This window comes from Xenopus tropicalis, chromosome 1 (genome assembly GCF_000004195.4).
Source record: "Xenopus tropicalis strain Nigerian chromosome 1, UCB_Xtro_10.0, whole genome shotgun sequence".
NCBI lineage: Eukaryota > Metazoa > Chordata > Amphibia > Anura > Pipidae > Xenopus > Xenopus tropicalis.
The window spans coordinates 204,674,497-204,696,735 of NC_030677.2; the positions used below are offsets into that span (position 1 = coordinate 204,674,497).

General features: G+C 44.3%; 3 protein-coding genes across 4 annotated transcripts in view; 2 read left to right on the plus strand and 1 right to left on the minus strand.

The window, feature by feature from the left end:
• The window catches only part of tspan36 (tetraspanin 36), a 17,105-nt gene extending 10,995 nt beyond the window's left edge, over nucleotides 1-6,110 (plus strand). The window contains exons 1-6 of one of the 2 annotated variants that reach the window (XM_031901013.1): nucleotides 826-1,413; nucleotides 2,309-2,383; nucleotides 2,930-3,025; nucleotides 3,882-4,028; nucleotides 4,543-4,626; nucleotides 5,753-6,110. In XM_031901013.1, coding sequence (XP_031756873.1) covers nucleotides 1,273-1,413; nucleotides 2,309-2,383; nucleotides 2,930-3,025; nucleotides 3,882-4,028; nucleotides 4,543-4,626; nucleotides 5,753-5,821 — 612 coding nt within the window. In that variant the 5' untranslated portion in view covers nucleotides 826-1,272 and the 3' untranslated portion in view covers nucleotides 5,822-6,110. 2 annotated transcript variants of the gene reach the window in all.
• Nucleotides 6,111-6,942: 832 nt separating this feature from the next.
• On the minus strand, nucleotides 6,943-18,234 carry baat (bile acid-CoA:amino acid N-acyltransferase; the record flags this gene model as incomplete). Its single annotated transcript, NM_001102991.1, is given in 5 exon segments — nucleotides 6,943-8,119; nucleotides 8,649-8,851; nucleotides 10,759-11,247; nucleotides 16,690-16,845; nucleotides 18,121-18,234. Coding segments are annotated over 3 exon segments (1,263 nt in total). The 3' UTR covers nucleotides 6,943-7,522.
• LOC100496940 (acyl-coenzyme A amino acid N-acyltransferase 2) lies at nucleotides 15,429-20,613 on the plus strand. Its single transcript, XM_002934432.5, has 3 exons — nucleotides 15,429-16,840; nucleotides 19,219-19,421; nucleotides 19,797-20,613. Exons 1-3 carry the CDS (start codon nucleotides 16,378-16,380, stop codon nucleotides 20,388-20,390), a joined length of 1,260 nt encoding a protein of 419 aa, XP_002934478.1. The 5' UTR covers nucleotides 15,429-16,377; the 3' UTR covers nucleotides 20,391-20,613.
• Nucleotides 20,614-22,239: the final 1,626 nt, after the last annotated feature.

The window sequence follows — 22,239 nt, forward strand, 5'->3', positions numbered from 1 at the left end:
TTTAACCATTAAATAAACCCAATAGGGCTGTTCTGCCCCCAATAAGGGGTAATTATATCTTAGTTGGGATCAAGTACAGGTACTGTTTTATTATTACAGAGAAAAGGGAATCATTTAACCATTAAATAAACCCAATAGGGCTGTTCTGCCCCCAATAAGGGGTAATTATATCTTAGTTGGGATCAAGTACAGGTACTGTTTTATTATTACAGAGAAAAGGGAATAATTTAACCATTAAATAAACCCAATAGGGCTGTTCTGCCCCCAATAAGGGGTAATTATATCCTAGTTGGGATCAAGTACGGGTACTGTTTTATTATTACAGAGAAAAGGGAATAATTTAACCATGAAATAAACCCAATAGGGCTGTTCTGCCCCAATAAGGGGTAATTATATCTTAGTTGGGATCAAGTACAGGTACTGATTTATTATTACAGAGAAAAGGGAATCATTTAACCATTAAATAAACCCAATAGGACTGTTCTGCCCCAATAAGGGGTAATTATATCTTAGTTGGGATCAAGTACAGGTACTGTTTTATTATTACAGAGAAAAGGGAATCATTTAACCATGAAATAAACCCAATAGGGCTGTTCTGCCCCAATAAGGGGTAATTATATCTTAGTTGGGATCAAGTACAGGTACTGATTTATTATTACAGAGAAAAGGGAATCATTTAACCATTAAATAAACCCAATAGGACTGTTCTGCCCCAATAAGGGGTAATTATATCTTAGTTGGGATCAAGTACAGGTACTGTTTTATTATTACAGAGAAAAGGGAATCATTTAAACATGAAATAAACCCAACAGAATTGTTCTGCCCCCAATAAGGGTGCTCTGCCACTGGGCATTTGGTTGTTCCATATTAGCATATTTCCCAGATTTAAAAATTGTGGCATTTTAGACCCCAATGCCCAGCTAGTTCATTCAAGAACTCTTCCCAGTTCCCATTGAAGCCATCTTGGGTTGTATTGTTGTAGATAGACTGTTCAATAAAAATAGGGACAGTTGGATGGTACGTACCAGCTTCTACTTGGTCTTCCAGCCACGAGATAGTGAAAAAAGGCCGAACTCAAGACACTCAGAAACTGTATTTTTCTCTAATCCAATCAGGAGAGGGCTTACTCTGTACCCAGTGGCTGAGTTCTCCTCCATTCAGGAGCTCTCAGTCAGTCAGACATTTTGAAGCACAAAAACAGCAGTTGAGATTTGAGTTGTGCACCTATAATAAAGGCATTAGATATCCACAAAGCAGAAAACACAGACGAAAATGGTAAATATTGGTGTAAAGCAGAGAAGGGAAGAGGTGGTGGATTTTGAAAAAGGAGATTCCGTGCATGGAAAGAAAAGAGTGAGCCACCTGTGTATTAATGAAGCATTAGAGGTGTGGCTATCGAACCTGGTGAGAAAGGTAACCAGATAAGAGTAACCTAAAGGGTTGAGTTGGCTGATCCGTACAGTAGCATTAAATGAAATAATAGCAGGTAGAACCAGGTTAGCGGTTCCAGAACCCACTGGGGCCTTAGCCTGAAGGTCAGTTAGGGTGAGATTTGAGCTGAAAACTTATTTGCTTTCCTGGATATTCTTACAATATCTGTATCCTTGTTATGAGCTGAGTGGAGCCCAAGGCTGAACTTCCAAAGAGGTCTGATTTAGGTGGAGAAACGTTCAAGAAAAAAACACACCCAGCATGCAATGATGCAATTTACTACTATGAGTATAAATCTAGGGGGTTACCCTGGATTCTCAAAGAAGGAGACACAACTATACAGGACTCCACACTGCCTCTCAGTGGGGTAAATATCAGGGGGGTAAATATCAGGGGGGTGAATGCACGGGAGTCCCCCCTTGTCCCTTCTAATGAGAATTTGCAGAGCAGGACCATACAAAAGTGCAACAACTTGAGTATATATTATACATCTAGGAAAATAAATGTGTATTCTTTCCAAATATACCCCCAGGCTGGAACCCCCAAAACCCATATAGAAGTAATTGTAGGTATAAACAGTTTGGGAAGCAAAGCTTATAACATTAAAAACAAAATGACTCAAATTTTAGAATATCAATGTCTACTCTGTCCTATGGGTACTATGGGTTCATGAGCACCTTCTTTAATTGAAACTTATATAATTAATAATGAGTGGGGCCCATAAATCACCCATGAAAAGGAAGTGAGGCCTGAGCAACAAGAGGCTGCAACTGCACCGCTGTGACATACTATAAGGATATTTTGAGTTGCAATGAGCCAAAATTGACCAATTTCTTTTTTAATATATATATATATATTTTTTCTCCCGTATTTCCAGTTTATGTTTCTGATCTCCATCATCTTTGCTGCGGGAGTGGCTGCCATGATCTTGGGGCTTGTGTTTGTTGATAAGGTGGGTACTTTATGAAGGAAGGGAGGTTGTAAAGCAAAAAATAGCTTTTTCCCTAATACAAGTGGGCTCAGGTGTATAATGAATGTGCTTTCAATCACACTGTTCTGCACCCATTTTTCAAATCACTAAAATATTTGTATGTGTAACAGTGCAGTATCTACGGCTGGCTGGCTCCTCTCTCTGTACATATACAGTATATAGTAAATAATGTAACCCCCAGTTCTAAAATACATGGATATTATTAGTCACCAAGACGTTCCATGACCATATAAAGGTGCGAAGTCGAAGGCCGAATGCTTGTATCCAGCTCACGAAACACTGAGGTGACTTCTAAAATCCTCATATTATTATAAATAATAATAATAATAATAATAAATACATAAATAAAATAATAAAGTCCGCATTATTAATTATAATACAGGTTTCAGTGAGTTGTGTGGCTGATGTTACATTACAAAGCACTAATTATAACTGATGACATCACTAAGTACTGTTTATAAGGATATAATTGTATTATATATTAATATTTTGCCATCGTTTCTCTAGATTAACCCTGAACTGGAAAAAAACATGGACAACCTGTTCAAGACGTATAATGGCGTAGATGTCTCTAGCTCAACTGTAGATTTTATCCAAGAGCGGGTAAAATATTAATGACAAAAATAATTGTGTAATACACATATTACAAGTATGTTTAAAAAAAAAAAAAAAAAGTTATCCGTACAGTGATTGGAGGGGGGTATTTCACTTTTGTAAAGTCCCTAAACAGTAATGTAAACTCAGGAAGCAACCCTTGCAGCACGTAAGGCATGTTCCTACCACATATCCCCTAAAACTTCAATTCTTTGTTTGCCATCCTTAGCACATTAGGAAATGCTGTCACAACCGGTGGTATAGTCACATGTACAATCCAGTGACTGGCCAGGGGAGAACCCAAACTAAACAGCTATAAATATTTTATTGTAATCTGTGCAATGAATGAAAACATTTTGCTAGGGTCGGACTGGGACCCCGGGTAAAATCCTGGTGGGCCCCGGTGGCCCAGACACAACCCTCGCTGGAGCTATCCCTGCCCGACCGTTCCTCCCAGACGCGTTAAATTTACGCATGCTCAGGGGAGGACGTCTGGTAGGGGACCGTGGGGGGTTAGGAGGGCCCCAGCGGGGGGGGGGGGGTTAGGGGATGTGGCCGGTGGGGGCACCTGCAGGGCCCCTAGGGTGGGAGCCCCCGTAGGCCATGCAACGCCCAGTCCAACCCTGCATTTTGCATTAGGCCAGAATGTTAAGATGAAGAGGTCTGGGAGTTTAGGGAGTGGGGCAGGGTGGAGTTGGGTACACCCAACTAATCCATGAAAAGGCCCTTGGTTGTAAAAAGGATTTAATGGGCTGAGAGGTCTCACTGTCACTTTTAATGAAGGTCCAGGGGGTGGAGTTTATATTCGTAAATACTGCATAAATAAAATACAGTAAATACAGATGGCTGTGTTTCTTACTGGCAGCTGGAGTGCTGTGGAAGGAAAAATTATACTGACTGGGAAGAAACAGACTGGTATCAAACCAACAAGTCCCTGCCTATGAGTTGCTGTAAGAAGAATGCCCAGGATTGCCAGCGAGTGATTGGGCAGCAGAAGGACATTTACACAGAGGTAGGTTTAATGCTGTTATCGCCAGTGTTCTTAGTGGCTCTGGAGCAGCAACAAATACTTGAGTCACAATTTGCAGCTACAGTATGAACAGCGATGTCACAATGTGTAGCGCAGAAAGGGACTTTCACTTATGAAAAGTGATTTTTAGCAGAAAGAATCATTTTATTTCAGCCATGTTCCTTCTAAATGTATGTTTTGTATTACCCAATATTAAAAATTACTGAGAAGTGAAGGGATGAATATTCTCCTGATTGCAGTTCCCAATGTCCCTGAATGTGTTGGATATACACAGGCCAACACTGGACGCCGGCACACCTGATTACTGGTTCTTTTATGGGGTCAAAGCTAAAATGGTGTTGCTTGTCTGGTCACAGATTGGCCAGATATCTATTGGGCAGTTATCATAATTTCACCAGGTGTAGGCCTCTATCATTATCAGACCAATCTGACCCATCCATTTAACCCATTTTCTTTGCCATCGTTTCATTAGTAATTGCTCCTCTCCCTTTTTTAGGCCTGTGAGCCAAAACTGGAGAATCTGATACACCAAGTGCTGCGCTATTCCATGTTCGTCATCCTTGGTTTTGCCATTGTAGAGGTAAGTGCTCCTCACAGCATTTTACTGCAACTGTAACGTCCAAATTGTCCAAATCCACATGGTGCCAATTCTGTGTTCTCCTATTTATCCTGTTATCGCCTTCCTGTGCTCAGGAACAAATAAACACCCAAGGGCAGATTAACTAAACAATGAGGAACGTTCTTGGTTCATGATGAATTGAGGCATATAAAGCCTCTCCCAGAATGTGGGAATGTTCTACTTACAAACAGACAATGCAGCTTGCCTTGGACGTTTACTGCCCGGTTAGTGGGAATCACTAAATGAGCTTTATTGGTGTAATAAGTGTCTGTACTCCCTGTGCACGTATTGCCCCACAAGGCAAGCTTTATGGTGCAAACCTTCAGTCATAGCTTCATAGCAACTATATAAAATACTGGAGCATAGCGATACCAGTGAAGCCTGGAGCAAATAAACTCATTACCAATGTTTTGATTGTGTCAACCCCGGTCAGAGAGATGTTACAGAATGTCCAAGGTCCAGACATAATGCTGGTACCCCTGTGCTTTAATGTTCTGGCTCAACTACTTCCCTGGTTTGGTGGCTTAAGGTGACCATAAGTGGGTGGATAAAGGCTGCTCAGAAGCTTCTGGTTTCTGTAGGCATTTTGTATGAACAGAATATTGGCCTCCTTATAATGCCCAGCAGGGGAATGGCCAAATCAATCAGACATCCACTCACTTGGCAACATCGCCAACATTCATGGCCAGCTTTAGACCTTGATCTGTTCCTGTTGGCCTTCTGCAGATGCTGATATCATTTCCTGTGGGCCATGTATAAGTATGGAGGTTTTGAAAAGTACACAGGACAAGAAAAACTCAGAAAAGTCCATTTGTTTTAGACTTAATTCTACTACATACTCAGGACTAGTTAGTAGAACCTATAGAATTCATGGCATAGGGCTGTGCCTTTAGGTTGTACAGCAGCCCTGTTGCAAAGGTACATAGACTGTAACACAAATAAAAGGAGAAGAAAAGGTAAAAATCATCTGCCTAACATTTGGCACCCCCCTCAGTCATTTATTTTATAATTTTTTATAAAATTCTAGAAGAGGAAGATGACTGACCCATATGAATAACCATGGCTTCTTTTTTTTTTTCTTGTTTAGCTCTTTGCGATGATCAGTATATGTGTGATCTCCTGCCGACCCGCCCGGCACAGGTATGAGCTTCTCTGAGTGGAACCCAAGGCCCAAGAACAAAACCCAAAGGAACATTAAAAGAACCATTGCACTTCTTGTGCTCATTCATGAACAAAAGCTGCAAATCCCTGCAGGACTGTGACCTTTGTCTCCATTATCTTGTTGTCTGTGTCTGTGTATAAACTTATAGAGCTTCATGGGAGCCAAATGCCCTTTCCACCGGCTCTCCGCTTGCATAACTGCATTAGATCAGCCCCAGACCTTCAGCTCACATGCCTTTGTTTTTGGAATAAAAAAAATATGTAATAAAAATTTAAAAAAAAAAACAGACATAGAATTGTATGTAACGTTGTTCTGCGCACACTGAACATGTACAACATACTATTCCTATTTATCTTTATTCCTGTATAACTCAGCCTGCAGCCTTGTGCCTTTATATGGGCACAGAACCCCTCAGTGACTGCTAATATCCTTATCATTAACAGTAGGGGGTACATTATCCCTTATAATACATGAGTGATACTCAGAGTTCCCTGTATAACTCAGCCTGCAGCCTTGTGCCTTTATATGGGCACAGAACCCCTCAGTGACTGCTAATATCCTTATCATTTACAGTAGGGGGTACATTATCCCTTATAATACATGAGTGATACTCAGAGTTCCCTGTATAACTCAGCCTGCAGCCTTGTGCCTTTATATGGGCACAGAACCCCTCAGTGACTGCTAATATCCTTATCATTTACAGTAGGGGGTACATTATCCCTTATAATACATGAGTGATACTCAGAGTTCCCTGTATAACTCAGCCTGCAGCCTTGTGCCTTTATATGGGCACAGAACCCCTCAGTGACTGCTAATATCCTTATCATTTACAGTAGGGGGTACATTATCCCTTATAATACATGAGTGATACTCAGAGTTCCCTGTATAACTCAGCCTGCAGCCTTGTGCCTTTATATGGGCACAGAACCCCTCAGTGACTGCTAATATCCTTATCATTTACAGTAGGGGGTACATTATCCCTTATAATACATGAGTGATACTCAGAGTTCCCTGTATAACTCAGCTTGCAGCCTTGTGCCTTTATATGGGCACAGAACCCCTCAGTGACTTCTAATATCCATATTTACAGTTGAGAATAATTACACCATTTCAAGTTTATAATTAAAAAATGAATTATAATTTCTTTCCGTCTGTAAATGTTTTTGGTGATGGCAGGAGGTACAGAGGGCTGTATCGTTTTGGTCCTTAGCTCTCTTTACACAAGATTACATGGCTACCTCTGCTTCTCCTAGCAACCTGGTAGCAGTTTGAATGACAGAATGTGATGAACATCCAGGGTTCGAACAGAATGATGTCATAAAAGCCATTTAGTCTCAGGGTCTTCCTGGTTACTGGTGTAAGGGAATCCAGCAACCACATATCTGCCCAGGGATATCTATTGGGCTGGTTTGAAAATGCAGTTGGGCAAGGACCTCATCAGGCCATTGATGGTATAGGCCACTGTTATTTTGTCCCTGGAGCCAAATGATTAGATCAACCTGTTTTGACCTACAACCTGGGTGGCTAAATGAGGCACACATTAGTTGGATCATTCCATGTAGGTTTGCTAACATTGTGCAGCAAATAATGGTGAATCATTACAGTGTATCTCTAGACAAGTTATGGTGGTGTATTCCACCAGTCTCAGAATGTGGGATAATGAATCCATCAGAAGAACTGGATTGCTTCCGGTTGCTACAACTTACTCTGCTTTGAGACTCCTACATGTGAAAAGAGAAAGCGAAGAATTTCCATCCAAGAGGTCTCCTGGGCAGTACAGTGAGCCACAAGTTCTCCTCCCCACAAATTAGGAGGAGAGCCTCGACCTTTTTGGGACACGTGGCACAAAGGAGACCCAGGTGGCTCTAGGAGATGCCCAGCCCCTGGGAAAGATAACAGATGCACATCATTTTTGCCTCGGTTTCTTGCCCTGGCTATTGCTTCCATGGCAAATGTTAGGCTGTTGTAGGCCTGATCCTCTTCACCCACCAGAAATAACACTGGACCTTTTGCCTTCTCTATGGGTAAGATGCTGCCCTGGTGTTCAGGCTTCCTTGCTTCATCCATCAATGAACTCACCCTCATTAAACCAAGATCAGTTATTTCCATCCTACTGACCTGATAGGGAATGCCCCTTATCCACAGATCTCTGTATGTCAGAGTGTAGCCATACACGGCATTGGTTCCATTGATGCACACTGCAGCTTTAACCATTGGAAGATAACAAGCTAATGCCAAAGCGATCTCCCCTCCTTTAGACACACCAATTACTCCAATGCCGTGGTTCACAACCTGGAAAAAACAACCAGAACTTACATTAAACCCTATATTTCATGTGATTTTCACTCTCGCTAAGTCCCTGCTGTACTTTCACTTCCATCCATTAATACTACTAAAATGCATATTGCCCTTGTAGGGATTCATATGTTGTAAGATATAAAATTCACCTTGGGCCCCTCCAGTATTCCTCCCTGTAGAGCAGCTCAATAGGGTTGGAGGTCCTGACATTGACATTGGGTGAAGCTTCCCTTGTATTTCTCCTGAAATTCTTTCACTTGAGCAAATGTTACAGAGGTGGGCAAAAGTGTTCTGGCATCTCTGTGGGGCACTAGGCCGACCAATAATATAACATCACTTCCATTTAAGTATTGTCTATTTTCTTCCAAAAGCATCTTTATGTGTGGTAGTCTCTACCCACAATACTCTCTCATTGATACCCATGACTTATATGAACCCTTATGACTTTTTTGTTTGGGGCTGTTGTGAAGGAGAAGCAGTTGAAAGTCGAAGTTGAAATTGTATACATTAACTTTTTACTAACTTTTGGGTTGCTCAGCAGAAACTGAGCTGCCTCTTCGAAATATTCCAATTCCAGTATATCCAGTTGCTTAGGCAAATCTTCATAAGCAAAATAAGCCAGTGCAAGACAGGCAAAACCACGACTGGACAAGAGGCTGCTTCGAAACTCTATTAGGCCTCCAAAGCCACCAAACAAGTCAATAACTCCTGGGAAGGGACCTTCACCTATGGAAAAAAATGTAGCTGGATTTAACTGGAACCCTTGGAAGTTCTAGACTAGGCATAATATTACAGAGTGAAAAGAAATGGTAATCACACAAGCATTATGTGCATAACATCACAGCTTTTTAGGACGCAATATAGAGTGGACCTTGAAGTCTAGGCCCTTTGCTAGGGGATAAAAAATAGACTTTTATTATAAGAACAACACATTAATTATGAGAATCAGAGATTCCAGATTCTCCTCTCTGGTCTGAAGTTGGTGTTGATGTTGGTCTGCCTGGTGTTGGTCTGCCTGAAGTTGACGAGGAGGAACTTTTTATTCTAAAACGTACACTCCCTTGAAAGCCAATGGTATAATTAGACAGTATTTGGCTCTGCAGAACATTTCTCTTATGGGAAAATATGGAAGATATTCCTCATTAAAACTGCTTATCCGCCAGCTGACTGGGCCCCCTTACCCCCCTTGGGCCTACAGCAGTCACAGGGTCTGCATTTGATTAATCCTTGCATTAAATGTGATCTTCCATCATATCAGTTTAGGGCAGAGGTTCCCAAACTGTGGAACTGCCCCACTAGTTTGGTGGAATAACAGGGGGGTTCAGGCTGAAGGCCAGTTGGAGCGTGAATATGGAAAATTAGGTATTTGCTCAGCTTGACAGTAAGTTGAGGTGACTCTGACACTGACTGAATGATGAATACACCAATATTTTCATTTCATGAGGTGGCCCTGACCAAAAGTTGGAACTTCAATGGGGGCCCTGGCCAGAGACTGCACCTTTAAGTTGGACTTAAAGCTGAAAGTATACAGATCCCAGATGGTGCGTATATTTGCTATATGCCTCTCCTGATGCTCTGGGGGGGCAAACAAAATGCTCTGTGGGGCACTGAGGCTTTGCATTCCCCTGCAGATAAATATGGAAATAATTCAATGACCTGCAGTGTTTGGGGACATAAGTATATGAAATATACTTAAAAACAGATCACTTGACAATTGATTCAGAATATTGCTTTATCCCTCATATAATATATCATGTAATATGAACTTCTATGGGAAAAAAACATTGATTTGTCTCTTTGCAACATTAGTACAGCCCCGGGCCCAGCTGCCCTTAAGGTGGGCATACACGTTAAGATTAGCTCACTTGGCGAGGTACGGGTGGGCGATATCGGGTGAATGTGGGCTAATTAGGTCATTTGGCCCTGGGGCCAAACGATTGAATTAGAACGCTGGTAATAGGCGCAGTCGGTTTGGGGGCCGCATCAACGAGCCGATGTGGTACTCGATCCGACTAAATTTTTTAAACTGCCCGATCGATATCTGCCCAATTTCAGGCCAGATGTCGGTCAAGAAGGCCCCTACACGGGGCGATAAGCTGCCGAATCAGTCTAAGGGACCTATATCGGCAGCTACAATCGGCCTGTGTATGGCCACCTTTAGGGTGAAGACACATGGAGCTACTAGTAACAGCTACTTTGTCACAGCTACTAAACGCCAGAAAATCCCCTGCCATAGACAATACTGAGAATTGCCTCTGCTAAAACACACACAGAGACAATTATCAGTAAATGATGAGCATAGTCTATTTTAGGAGCCACGACAAGTAGCTGCTACTAGTAGCTCCGTGTGTCTTCCCCCTTAAAGCTCTCCCCTTGCAGCACCGAAGCAAGTCACGACAACATCTTTCTATATTAGGAACTTAAAATGCATGTACAGGTCTTTTCTTTTACTAATACAGCCCTCTGGTGGTTTGTTCAGAGAACTACAGGACTAAGGGACAACCATCCCTTAAGATATGGTTTGGCTTCCTGAGAAAAAGAGTTAAAAAAAAAAAAAGTATTAAAAAAGATATTAAAAAGTACAGAAATACAGAAAATATGGCAGTGAAAAAGAAATCAGATACGTCCCTCACCTGGGGGCAGGAAGAGGGTTCCTCGGATTCTTCCTTCTCGCACAGGATACCTTTGCACCCCGGGAGTTACATACCACCTTTGTATGATCTGTGTGGCAGAGGGAATATCTTTATGAGAGGGAAGGAGCACCACATACGGATAGACCTCAAGGTGAATGAGGAAAGGGCTTCCCATTACATCCCTCTTTACCAGCCTGAAGAAGGGGGTAGTTGGCTTTAGAGACCAGAGGAGGCCCATTGGTAAAACACCTTGAAAATCTCCACCAGTGGCCAATGCCTCTTCTAGATCCACTTCGCCTTCCATCGTGCTGATGTAGAAAGCTCGTGATTGGAAAATCTCCCCTTTTTCATCCTTTAACCAGGCTCTTATAGTCGCAGGCTGCTGGGGTGGGAGGCCCCACACACGAATCTTTACTTGTTCATCTGCCAGGGAGACCTTAGGGGTAGCTGAGAGACCAATCATGTCTGTGGGTTTATATATGCACAGACCTGCAAAGAAGTCATTAGAGGTTATATACAACTCCCCCAAGTAAAAGATAAAAGAGTTGAAGTAAACAGACAAGATAAAGGAAAGAAATCTGACCTCCCCCCCACCCGCCCAAAATAAGGATACCCAGAAGAGCTCTCTGGTGGCACCATAACCAGCGACAACATGGCTTCTCTAGTACTCGGTTATATATAATCCAGCTCCTAGTCATTCAGCTAGAATTTGGCAGCAAGTTGTACATTGTAAGCTCTTTTGGGCAGGGCTCTCTTCACCTCTTGTATCGGTTATTGATTGCTTTATATGTTACTCTGTTTGTCCAATGTATGTAACCCACTTATTGTACAGCGCTGCGGGATATGTTGGCGCTTTATAAATAAATGTTAATAATAATAATCCCTCAGCACCCTTATAGGGATGCTGGGAGTGTTGGTTCAACAGCAACATTAGCCCCATTGCTTTTCCCTGATGCAAGTATATGTCTCTGGGTGGCACAGAAAGTAATGGCACAGCAGGGTTGGGATGTGCCATCTCTGGCCATGGCAGATCTACTTTATGGCTTTTTGACATCTTTTTGGGAACCCAGGGCCACCGTCAGAAACTTTTGGGCCCGTACAAGTTATTTATATGGGGCCCCGGCCTTAAACACAAATGCACAGTACAAAAATTCTGGCCGTGCCCCTTGTGTATGCAATATAAACAGCACTCTATAATAAGCACTTCATATAAGGCATTACATTAATTAATGTGCTAATTACCGGTCAGTTCATTGAGAGTCAGTGGAATTAGCCCTAAGTTTAACCCCTTCCCACCTACTTGCCCCTGCTCTCATTGCTTGATATGGGAGTTACGTAAGTTTTTGCATAAGTTACATAAACTGCGTGAGTTTAGGGCCCAATGATCTTGCTGTGGGGACCCAATAACCAGTCAGTAGTAGTTCATAAAAACAGTAAAAATAATTAATGTGCTAATTTGTCTGTATTTTAATTGGGGGGGGGGGGGGTCAGTGGAGTTTATACGCAAGTTTCTTTGAAAGTAATGTAAGTTTTTGCATCAGTTTTCCCATGATAGTGTTCCTTTAACTGAATACAAGGAAGATAGTAAGTGCAGGGTCGGACTGGGCCACCGGGACACCAGGAAAAATCCCTGACGGCTCAGACCTGACCCTTGCCGGCACTCCCCCTGCCTGACCATTCCTCCCCTGGCATGTTAAACTTACATGCACTCAGGGGAAGATGTCGGGTGGGGGACCCTGTGGGGGGTTAGGGGATCCCTGTGGGGGGGGTAAGGGAACCTGCGGGGGGTTAGGGGGTCCCTGTAGGGGGGTAAGGGAATCTGTGGGGGGTTAGGGGGTCCCTGCAGGGGGGGGTAAGGGAACGTGGACCCCGGTGGGCCCTGAACCCCCCAGTCTGACCCTGAGTAAGTGTTAAAGCAAAACAATGCCCTGTAGCTGCTTTATAACAATTAAAAAAGAACAGAAATGTGAGATCCCTTGTTTTAATGAGCTAATATACTGGATAATATAGTATAAATATTTGTTTTCAGACAAATGGGTTAGACCCCCTTTAGGTTTCCACATTTCTCTTCTCCTCCCCCGGAATAACCAGTATTTTTATTCGCATAGCCTTACCCGAGATCTCTCTTCTGTCCTGAAGGCTCTGCGGGCAGATGAGGACAGGGAGACAGATTTGTTGATCTAAATGGCACTGTATTGTGGGGTTGTGGGTTAATAATAAACTGCCATTGTCCTTCATTTATATTGGAATTGCTGTGATGCCAGAACATAGAAAGCCTGTAATCTGCACCAAAAAGGACAAAAACCTTGAACACAAAAGTTTTGGAGCAGTTTATATTTGTAGGGACAAAGTAAAAGGTAAATGTAACTGCTACTGTAGCTTCCCCTTTCTGCACTGCTGGTTCTGACTCTTGAAACGATGTTGCACAGGTCGGCCAGGAGTGTTAATCAGCCGGCTTCTGCTACATTGTTTCAAAAGTCAGAACCAACAGGGCAGAGAAAAAAGTGAACAGCCAAAAAGTAACTTTCACTTACAGTTTTATTTACACATTAACTTAAAAACCAGTTGTGTTTTATCCTGTAATTGCAAACCAGCCCTGAAAACTGTGCCCCCCCCTTGGCAGTCAGGGTGGCACCCAGCAGAGCCGGCACCACCCCCTCACACACTCGGCAGCAGTACTTTGGGTGAGTGCTGGGGATTCTCTGCTGCTGTCTGAGCTTCACAGCTGTTGGAGGGGGAATGGGGGGTGTTAAAGTTGAACTCGGGGGGGGGGGGGGCTGGCAATCTGTGGGTTCTGGCAAATGGAGGGTCTGCTGTAAGGTGACACAGACAGTCACTATTTATTGGGCTGGGGGGCTGTTTGTGCCTCTGGGTACTGGGAATGCCAGGGGGGCTGTAAGGTGCCACAGACAGTCACTATTTATTGGGCTGGGGGGGGCTGTTTGTGCCTCTGGGTACTGGGAATGCCAGGGGGGCTGTAAGGTGCCACAGACAGTCACTATTTATTGGGCTGGGGGGGGGGGCTGTTTGTGCCTCTGGGTACTGGGAATGCCAGGGGGGCTGTAAGGTGCCACAGACAGTCACTATTTATTGGGCTGGGGGGGGCTGTTTGTGCCTCTGGGTACTGGGAATGCCAGGGGGGCTGTAAGGTGCCACAGACAGTCACTATTTATTGGGCTGGGGGGGGGGCTGTCTGTGCCTCTGGGTACTAGGAATGCCAGGGGGGCTGAAAGGTGCCACAGACAGTCACTATTTATTGGGCTGGGGGGCTGTTTGTGCCTCTGGGTACTGGGAATGCCAGGGGGGCTGCTGTAAGGTGCCACAGACAGTCACTATTTATTGGGCTGGGGGGGCTGTTTGTGCCTCTGGGTACTGGGAATGCCAGGGGGGCTGTAAGGTGCCACAGACAGTCACTATTTATTGGGCTGGGGGGGGGCTGTCTGTGCCTCTGGGTACTAGGAATGCCAGGGGGGCTGTAAGGTGCCACAGACAGTCACTATTTATTGGGCTGGGGGGGCTGTTTGTGCCTCTGGGTACTGGGAATGCCAGGGGGGCTGCTGTAAGGTGCCACAGACAGTCACTATTTATTGGGCTGGGGGGGCTGTTTGTGCCTCTGGGTACTGGGAATGCCAGGGGGGCTGTAAGGTGCCACAGACAGTCACTATTTATTGGGCTGGGGGGGCTGTTTGTGCCTCTGGGTACTGGGAATGCCAGGGGGGCTGTAAGGTGCCACAGACAGTCACTATTTATTGGGCTGGGGGGGGGGGGCTGTTTGTGCCTCTGGGTACTGGGAATGCCAGGGGGGCTGTAAGGTGCCACAGACAGTCACTATTTATTGGGCTGGGGGGGCTGTTTGTGCCTCTGGGTACTGGGAATGCCAGGGGGGCTGTAAGGTGCCATGGACAGTCACTATTTATTGGGCTGGGGGGGGGGGCTGTCTGTGCCTCTGGGTACTAGGAATGCCAGGGGGGCTGTAAGGTGCCACAGACAGTCACTATTTATTGGGCTGGGGGGGCTGTTTGTGCCTCTGGGTACTGGGAATGCCAGGGGGGCTGTAAGGTGCCACGGACAGTCACTATTTATTGGGCTGGGGGAGCTGTTTGTGCCCTTGGGTACTGGAAATGCCAGGGGGGCTGTAAGGTGCCACGGACAGTCACTATTTATTGGGCTGGGGGGGCTGTTTGTGCCTCTGGGTACTGGGAATGCCAGGGGGGCTGTAAGGTGCCATGGACAGTCAGTATTTATTGGGCTGGGGGGCTGTTTGTGCCTCTGGGTACTGGGAATGCCAGGGGGGCTGTAAGGTGCCATGGACAGTCACTATTTATTGGGCTGGGGGGGCTGTTTGTGCCTCTGGGTACTGGGAATGCCAGGGGGGCTGTAAGGTGCCACAGTCAGTCACTATTTATTGGGCTGGGGGGGCTGTTTGTGCCTCTGGGTACTGGGAATGCCAGGGGGGCTGTAAGGTGCCACGGACAGTCACTATTTATTGGGCTGGGGGGGCTGTTTGTGCCTCTGGGTACTGGGAATGCCAGGGGGGCTGTAAGGTGCCACAGACAGTCACTATTTATTGGGCTGGGGGGGGTGTTTGTGCCTCTGGGTACTGGGAATGCCAGGGGGGCTGTAAGGTGCCACAGACAGTCACTATTTATTGTACCTGTGTATTTTTTAGTTTTGAGTGCATTTTTATAATTGAATTTTTTAAATAAATACAGCAACATTCACTTTTTAATGTGACTTTAGTCAAAATAGAACCCACCCCCCAAAACCAAATTACACAAATATGCCCCTAATGTGTGTGTGGGGGGCGGGGGGGTAGGTGGTGGTGAATTCATTTGGGTAGAGTCAGTGGAAATAACTAGAATTTACTGGGCTCCATCCACAGCAAATTTGCCCCAGAAGTTTGACAAGGCAGCATATATGAAAAGTGCTTCTCAGTCAGCGCCCCACTGAGCCCCCCAACCCCTATGCCTCCCCAGTAGTTACAGGGTGTGCTTCCTCTGTCAGAGAAAAACCTTCTAGTACAGAGTGGAGTTGAAAGGTTTAAAGTTTCCCTGTTTATTGACTGGGGCAGACATTCCGCGAAGCCTAAATATACACTGCTGACTTATCAGCCCCAACCCCTTCCTAAAATCTTTTCTAGGAATTGGCACAGGTGGCCCCCATGGATATGTATATGGGGCTGAGCCTGGGAATAGGAGGCCAACAATATAATTAGTAGATTAAGAAAGAGAATCTGTAAGTTATATCCCACTGATCGGTCCTGAATATATAGATAATCAGTCGACAACAGGAGGCCAACAAGATAATTATTATGATAAATGATTGGATGCTTTGGTGAAGCCATAGAGACTGGTGGGTCAACCAACCCCATGTCCGGAGGGAGATAAAGATCCAGTTATTATTTTTTTAGGCCTAAATTCCTCTTCACACTAAATGGTAACATGAAATAAGGTCTCAAAAAGGCCTGGAATGGATCATGTTTTTTAAAGAAAGGGCCCGTTGACCCAAGGCAAAAGGTTCAATGTAAAGTGATAAGTAACTTGTTGGCGCTATATAAATAAATAATGATGATTATTAGATATTTCAGGATCTCTGTGCCGCTGTTTGGGTTCCACGGAAATGATTGGGCTTGCTGCCACCCCTGAGGTTTCTCTGGCAGATGAGCCGGTGAGAATTCGTGCTTGGGGGCTCCCCCCGCAGACAGCGATCACCCTGAGAGCCTGGGTACGGGATGAGAAAGGGGAGATATTCCACTCCAGGGCATTTTACCAGACTGACACAGAGGGCAAAGTGGATCTGGAGCAGTCGGAAGCCACAGGGGGAGATTTCCATGGCATTTACCCTATGGGACTGTTCTGGGCTCTAAAACCAACCACCCCGTACCGGAGGCTGATAAAACGGGATGTTATGGGGAGCCCTTTCCTTGTGCACCTGGAGCTGTATCCTTCTGTGCTGCTTGTCCCCTCCGAGGATCATCTTCCTGCCGTCACTACAGTGGTGGAGAGGTGGTATGTAGCTCCAGGGGTGCAACGGCTGCAGGTCAGAGATGGACGCGTCCGAGGGGCACTTTTCCTCCCATCAGGTGAGATGCAGAAATACAGGAGATATTCAGTATAAGCAAGTATATGCATATATACACCCAAAGGCTTTCACAGCCCTATCCAATTATTGCATTCCATTATACATTAATATGTATCATTCAGCCAGCCCGGTATTCCTCCTTGTATTCTCTCTGGCCATGGGAGTAACTCTAGGGGGTGCAGACATTGTGACTTCTGGGGGGACCAGTCCTAAATTGTCTTGAAATTACAGCTTGTTGATACACCAGTGGTTTCCTATATTTGTAACTTGGTATGAGCTGTGCAGGGAATTGACGAAAGGGTGGGCAACTGGGCATCCAAGTTGTGCCTGAACCAGAAGAGGCCGACTCCTCTATAGGCAGCTCTGACTCTCAGTATAAATACCTGTCACGTCTCTATATTGTCCTATTTATAGGGTACGACCGCCCATAATTTAAAAGGGCACTCTCTGACTGGCTTTCAGAATCCCAATGCTGCCATAGTTTTATGGTATCTCTCTGTACAGGCTATGAGCAAACTTAGGGGGCTGTTCCTGCTGAATTGTGCTTAGTACAGGGGAATCCCGATGCTGCCATAGTTTTATGGTATCTCTCTGTACAGGCTATGAGCAAACTTAGGGGGCTGTTCCTGCTGAATTGTGCTTACTACAGGGGAATACCTATGCATGCATGAATTTATAGTATCTTCCTTTACAGGGTATGAACAAAGTTTGGGGGCTGCCCCTGCAGTACTGTTCATGATACAGGGGTAGAACTATGCTGCAATACATTTATTGTATCTCACACTATTGGAGTTGCCCTTGCTACAGAAAGTACCATTTACAGCCCTGTTTCTCAGCTCACCCCCCCAGAGAGATGATGTCATACACCCCCTGGAATGCTAGGCCACACCCCATTCTGGCTTTCTGTAAAGAAGTGGTTAGTACTTTTTTTTGGTCCACTGGGTACAGAAACATTTCTGTATGAGCCGCTGCTTCACGGTTGCAAGAATATCCAGGATGGATAAATATTCACTCCAAGTATTTAGAAAAGCAAATTTGCTTTTTTTCTTAACTATTACCTAAAATGGTATTTTGGCTGCCCCTTTCCCCCCTGCCCGAGTCACTGCTTTGGGCCCCTCAAGTCCCCACAACTTGGGAAGCAACACTGTAAAGGGATTAGATACAAAATAGCCACAATGTAGGGGGAATTCTTTAGAAGAGTCTAACTTGCCCATAAGCATTTACCAAAGCAGCACCCCATTTATGGTATTCTTTACCCAACAACATTTGGTGTTTCCCTACCTTTTCAGATGCTTCTTCGGTGCCCGCAGTCCAGCCGAGTCACTTCGTTCTGTTCATTTCAGGTTGAATCTAAACCCATACTTTTCTAGCTGGAGCCCAGTGAGAGTCAGCTCTGGAAGAAAGATGTTTCTGACAATATTTTGACCAAGTCTTCGTCAGTGAAAGCTCATTTTTAGTAGAATCAGACAATATGAGACTTTAAAGGAGAAGGAAAGGTAAAACCTACGCTTTATCAGAAAAGCCTATGTAAATACAGCCATAAACACTTACAGAACTGCTGCTCTGAGTCCTCAGTGAAAAGAAGCACCACATTTATTTCCTTTATTCTGTGTCAGATTTCCCTCAGATTTCTGCTCAGTTTGCTCCTCTCTCTGCTCTCCCCCCCCCCTTTGCTTTCTCCCCCTCCCATCTCTGCTGTGTAATCTGAGCTAAAAGCTATTCTGTGCCAGCAAGCTGCTGTCTGGAAGTAAAGTCAGACCAAGCAAAAATGGCAGCTACTATCTTGAACAAACAGGGGGAGATATTATGGCTGTTTAATCAGATATAGTAAAGCATTCTGCAGAATAAATACAGCGTTCTAGCTTGCACTATTGTGATTAATCTATTGGCAATAAAATGCCTTTCCTTCTCCTTTAGGGCTCTGGCACACGGGGAGATTAGTCGCCCGCGACAAATTCGCCAAAGTTGCCTCACGAGGCATTTTCGTCGATTTACCGAAATCACCTGCACAGCGTGTGCCATCCCACCGGCGACTTACATTTTCGGCACTGGGATGGCAATGCGGGGAGATTAGTTGCCCGCGAACAGGGAGTTTTGTCGCGGGTGACTAATCTCCCCGTGTGCCAGAGCCCTTAAACTCTAGAACTTGCTGGGATGAATTAGGATCATCCTTACTACTTCTTTACTTTCCCTTCCTTGCTCTAGCAAGCCATATATTGGTTATATTTTACTATCTACATGATTTAGAGCAGCAACTAGACACTGATATGAGTGAAGCTTCAGATTGTATGTTGCGGGTAAATTGTGGGTTTACAAACAATACCAGTTTCAGAAGATACAAATAAAGCTAAAGGTTGATCATTTCATTCTCTATTTAAGGTGAAGGTCCCTTCCCAGGAGTCATTGATATGTTTGGTGCGAATGGAGGCCTCCTGGAGTCCCGGAGCAGCCTATTGGCCAGTAGAGGGTTCGCCTCTCTCGCCCTCGCTTACTTTGCTTATGAAGATCTTCCAAGCTTTTTGGGAGTAGTGGACCTCTCATACTTTGAAGAAGCAGCTCAGTTCCTACTGAGGAACCCTAAAGTATGTAAAGATCAATTGTGTCTACATTTATTTAGGTCCATAAAGGTTCTGAAGTATGGACAGGGATGCACACATTATATATATATATATATATATATATATATATATATATACACAGTATATATATATATATATATATACTGAAAATCATGAATGGGACCCTCTTGTAGCAAAGATTCATGTTGTCATGGATGACAGAGAATGCCAAGACGGTCCTAGTCCTGCCATTACCAAGATGAGGAGGAACAAGGAAGCAAAAATTAATGTTTCTTGAACAAAATTAGAGATTTGTTTTTAAATACTTATAGGCTCTGATGTTCTCCTTGACCATGGAAAGAATACTGTTATTACTAATGTACATTATGGTTCTTGCAGGTGTCAGGGAATGGAGTTGGAGTGGTCGCAGTGTCCAAAGGGGCAGAGATTGCACTGTGTATGGCCTCTTATCTGCCACAGGTTCAAGCTACAGTCTGTATCAATGGCCCCAATGCTCTGTATGGCAACTGTCTTGCTTATGGGAATATTTCCATGAAGGCAATTCCGTACCAGATACAGAAAGTTCAGTTACACTCAGAAACCATACAATTTAGCTCTGCTTTAGAGGATCCAAGGAAGCCGGAATATGAGGATTCTGTCATTCCCATAGAGAGAGCCCGGGGCCCCGTCCTTTTCTGCGTTGGAGACAAAGACCAGAATTGTGAGAGTTTGTTCTTTGCAAATGAAGCTTTAGCTCGGGCAAGGAAAAAGGGCAAGCAGAATGTGTATGTGCGGCGTTACCCAGGGGCGGGGCATCTCCTGGAGCCCCCCGGCTCTCCTTTCTGCCCTGTTTCACAATCCCCTTACTTTCCCCTTCCCTTAATGTGGGGTGGGGAGCTTGTGCCCCACTGTACAGCCCAGGAAACATGCTGGAGAGAGATGCGGGATTTTCTCCATAGCAATCTTGCCCCCAGTACCAAGAGTAAGTTATAGGGAACAGGATCCTTATTGATTCTTGGGGATTTTATGTGCATTGTCCCATTATATCCTGCACTTCTGATTGGACTATTTGTATCATCACCTGCCAGTGGAAATGCTGGTGCTCCTGGCCAAGCTGCACGGTATGTGAGAGGGACAAGCCTGGGACTAATTTCTGTCACATGACTTACTAAAACGTGTATATTATAATAAAGTACCACCTTTTGTAAAATATGAAGATATTAGACGTCACCTCGGAGTTCCATGACCTGCAATTTGAGGCTGCACCCCACAGGCAGCCCAAAAGGGTAAAGGAAAGTGTAACCCCTTTTTGGCAATGGGTAGAGCATGGGGTACACGGGACTCCCCTTTCCCAGGATGAGCCTTCGCAATGTGGAAGTAACTTAATGGAGGGTGTTTTATAACTACACCTCTCAGTGTGCAAAGTTTAAAGAATTAGATGGACGGCAGACGCTCCTGCAAACACAATAACAACTGATTTATTTTAGACAAATGCTGAAGTGCAGGGTTCCATACAAAATACCAATAGGTGATAATGCAAGGCAGACTCAATAGACGGTAAAAGTAGAGCAGTGCTGCACCACTATGGAGAGTTTAGGGAAAGTAGCCTTTTATCCTTAGGACGTCCATCTTATTAAACGGGACCCCAAACAGCCGACGGTGGTTCAGGAATAGGAACTGACCTGACACCTGTGACTTTACCGTAGTCCCTACAATAAGGCTGCAGAGCCTGTAAAGGAGACTAATCCTCTAACCTCCTTGTTGGAGCCATAAGCTGCCCTTACTAAATAAGTCTAAAACATGCTATCACAAGTAATATCCTTTGCTTGCTATACCTCGTTCACAGGGGTTCCTGCTCCCTGACTTCTCTAAGGGTGATGTTTCCCTTGGGGCAGAACACTTCTGAGCCATGTGGATCCCAGGCGCTTCCTGGAGCACATCCACATAGGTCAAATGGCTGTAGCCCAAGAAGTACAGCTTCCCAAACACTATATTAAAGAGTGGTAGGGTGTGGTCTAGCCTATGGGCCAATAACTGGGGTATATGTAAATACTAAATTAGATCCATCAATTCTTGCCTAGTATTGGGTTTATTTAATGGTTAAATGATTCCCTTTCCTCTGTAATAATAAAACAGTACCTGTACTTGATCCCAACTAAGATATAATTACCCCTTATTGGGGGCAGAACAGCCCTATTGGGTTTATTTCATGTTTAAATGATTCCCTTTTCTCTGTAATAACAAAACTGTACCTGTACTTGATCCCAACTAAGATATAATTACCCCTTATTGGGGGCAGAACAACCCTATTGGGTTTATTTCATGGTTAAATGATTCCCTTTTCTCTGCAATAATAAAACAATACCTGTACTTGATCCCAACTAAGATATAATTACCCCTTATTGGGGGCAGAACAGCCCTATTGGGTTTATTTAATGGTTAAATGATTCCCTTTTCTCTGCAATAATAAAACAGTACCTGTACTTGATCCCAACTAAGATATAATTACCCCTTATTGGGGGCAGAACAGCCCTATTGGGTTTATTTAATGGTTAAATGATTCCCTTTTCTCTGCAATAATAAAACAGTACCTGTACTTGATCCCAACTACGATATAATTACCCCTTATTGGGGCAGAACAGCCCTATTGGGTTTATTTAATGGTTAAATGATCCCCTTTTCTCTGTAATAATAAAACAGTACCTGTACTTGATCCCAAATAAGATATAATTACCCCTTATTGGGGGCAGAACAGCCCTATTGGGTTTATTTAATGGTTAAATGATTCCCTTTTCTCTGCAATAATAAAACAGTACCTGTACTTGATCCCAACTACGATATA

Coding starts and splice junctions, on each gene's coding strand:
- LOC100496940 (XM_002934432.5), top strand. CDS start 16,378: ATGATTGGGCTTGCTGCCACCCCTGAGGTTTCTCTGGCAGATGAGCCG. Junction 16,841..19,218: donor GGCACTTTTCCTCCCATCAG/GTGAGATGCAGA, acceptor TCTCTATTTAAG/GTGAAGGTCCCTTCCCAGGA. Junction 19,422..19,796: donor TCCTACTGAGGAACCCTAAA/GTATGTAAAGAT, acceptor TGGTTCTTGCAG/GTGTCAGGGAATGGAGTTGG.